Consider the following 1,656-nt stretch of genomic DNA (forward strand, 5'->3'; position numbering starts at 1 on the left):
AGGTGTTCCCCTATTTCCTCCCACCTCTTCCCCCCACCACCCAGGCCCCACCCCACCCCAGGCCTTCCCCACACTATTGTGTCTATGGGCTGCGCATATACGCATATGTTCTTTGGTTAATCTTTTTAAAATTGTGGGATGGGCACAGTTCCGGGTAAAGGGCCTGATAATTGTCAGAGGTGCTAAAAGCCCCTTCCTTTCTTCAAAACCCATCCTCTCAAATAGAATCCAAGCTAAAGAGAATAGAAGGTATATGAGAGGGCAGGAGGGAGAGGCTAGGACTAGAACTGTAAATGGTTCATCAAAGGACAGAAATGTCAGGCCTCTAGCCGTGGCCAGTGTGGCTCAGTGGTTGAGCATCGACCTATGAACCAGGAGGTCATGGTTCAATTCCTGGTCAGGGCACATGCCTGGGTTGCGGACTCGATCCCCAGTGGAGGGAGTGCAGGAGGCAGCCTATCGATGATTCTCTCTCATCATTGATATTTCTATCTCTCTCTCCTTCTCTCTTTCTCTCAAATAAATAAAATATATTTAAAAAAAGACATGTCAGGTCTCTATCTACTCAGGTCTACAGAAAGACTCTATAACAGGAGTCTCCGGAGAATAAGACACATCCAAAACCCCAGGGCAACCCCGCTCAATGGGACTCTAAGTGATTCACCCTTTGGAAGGTTGAGGGGCAGTCAGGTGGAGGGAACCATCCAAATGCGGGAGTTCGCACTGCAGCTTAGATTCTGGATATCCAGGGAACTACCAACCTAGTGGGGTCAAACAGGGTATCACAACCCTGGTGAAAAGAATGACCGACATTGCCATTTTCCCATTACACATGCCTAAACCCTGGGTGCTCTTGAAATACGGTGGCCTCAAAATGGTACAAGGAACTGAGTATCGCAGGGAAAAATACCACCTTCCAATCGACTTGTTCGCAGCCTAGAAAATACTGCAACCTATTACAACCAAGTGACTGTATGAAGATTGTATGGGGCTTTCTGAAGTGTATGTTTTCTTTCTAACGCACTCATAAGAATATAGATTGAAGAATAAGAAGAGTATGAAAAATATAGGATTACCATCTGGATGTAGGTTTCTTCCTCTTCTCTGGAAACAGAATTGGCAAAAAATCTTGTAGAATTAATACCGTTTCTTCCTGGAGAGAGAAAGCTGGTCCGATTGCTAAGAACAAAAATATAGATGAGGTCAAAGCAATGTCTTACAGCTGCTCTGAAAACCAGCCAGGAACTGACATGGCCCCTATGGGGTTTCAGCCCTCCCCTTCCAGATACAACTTCCTTCCGGCCAAAGCAATTCTTAAAGCAGTAGAGACTGCCCAGCAGCTTCTGTCCTACTCTGGGGCAAATGACTCCCAGTTCTCAAAGGCTACTTTTTTTCCAGGCCCTCCTCGTGACACAGCTCATGAGCTTTCTAGAAACAGAACAAGGCATCAGATCATTTAGGAAAAAAACCCACTACTCCTTTGGGGCTCTCTTATTTCCATTCAAAATAACCAGGAGTCCGGTCAGTGTGGTTCAGTGGTTGAGCGTCTACCTATGAACCAGGAGGTCACGTTTCGATTTCCAGTCAGGGCACATGCCCGGGTTGCAGGCTCGATGCCCAGTAGGGGGCATGCAGGAGGCAGCAGATGGATGATGT

The 1,656-nt window shown here is 46.9% G+C and overlaps 1 protein-coding gene across 1 annotated transcript in view; it reads right to left on the minus strand.

Moving 5' to 3' along the window:
- The window catches only part of GAB3 (GRB2 associated binding protein 3), a 22,075-nt gene that overhangs the window by 5,640 nt on the left and 14,779 nt on the right, over positions 1 to 1,656 (minus strand). Inside the window, exon 8 of the mRNA XM_006773711.1 lies at positions 1,077 to 1,179. Within this exon, the coding sequence (XP_006773774.1) occupies positions 1,077 to 1,179 (103 nt within the window). The remainder of the gene's footprint in view (positions 1 to 1,076; positions 1,180 to 1,656) is intronic.

Source organism: Myotis davidii, unplaced genomic scaffold, assembly GCF_000327345.1.
Source record: "Myotis davidii unplaced genomic scaffold, ASM32734v1 scaffold546, whole genome shotgun sequence".
Taxonomy (NCBI): domain Eukaryota; kingdom Metazoa; phylum Chordata; class Mammalia; order Chiroptera; family Vespertilionidae; genus Myotis; species Myotis davidii.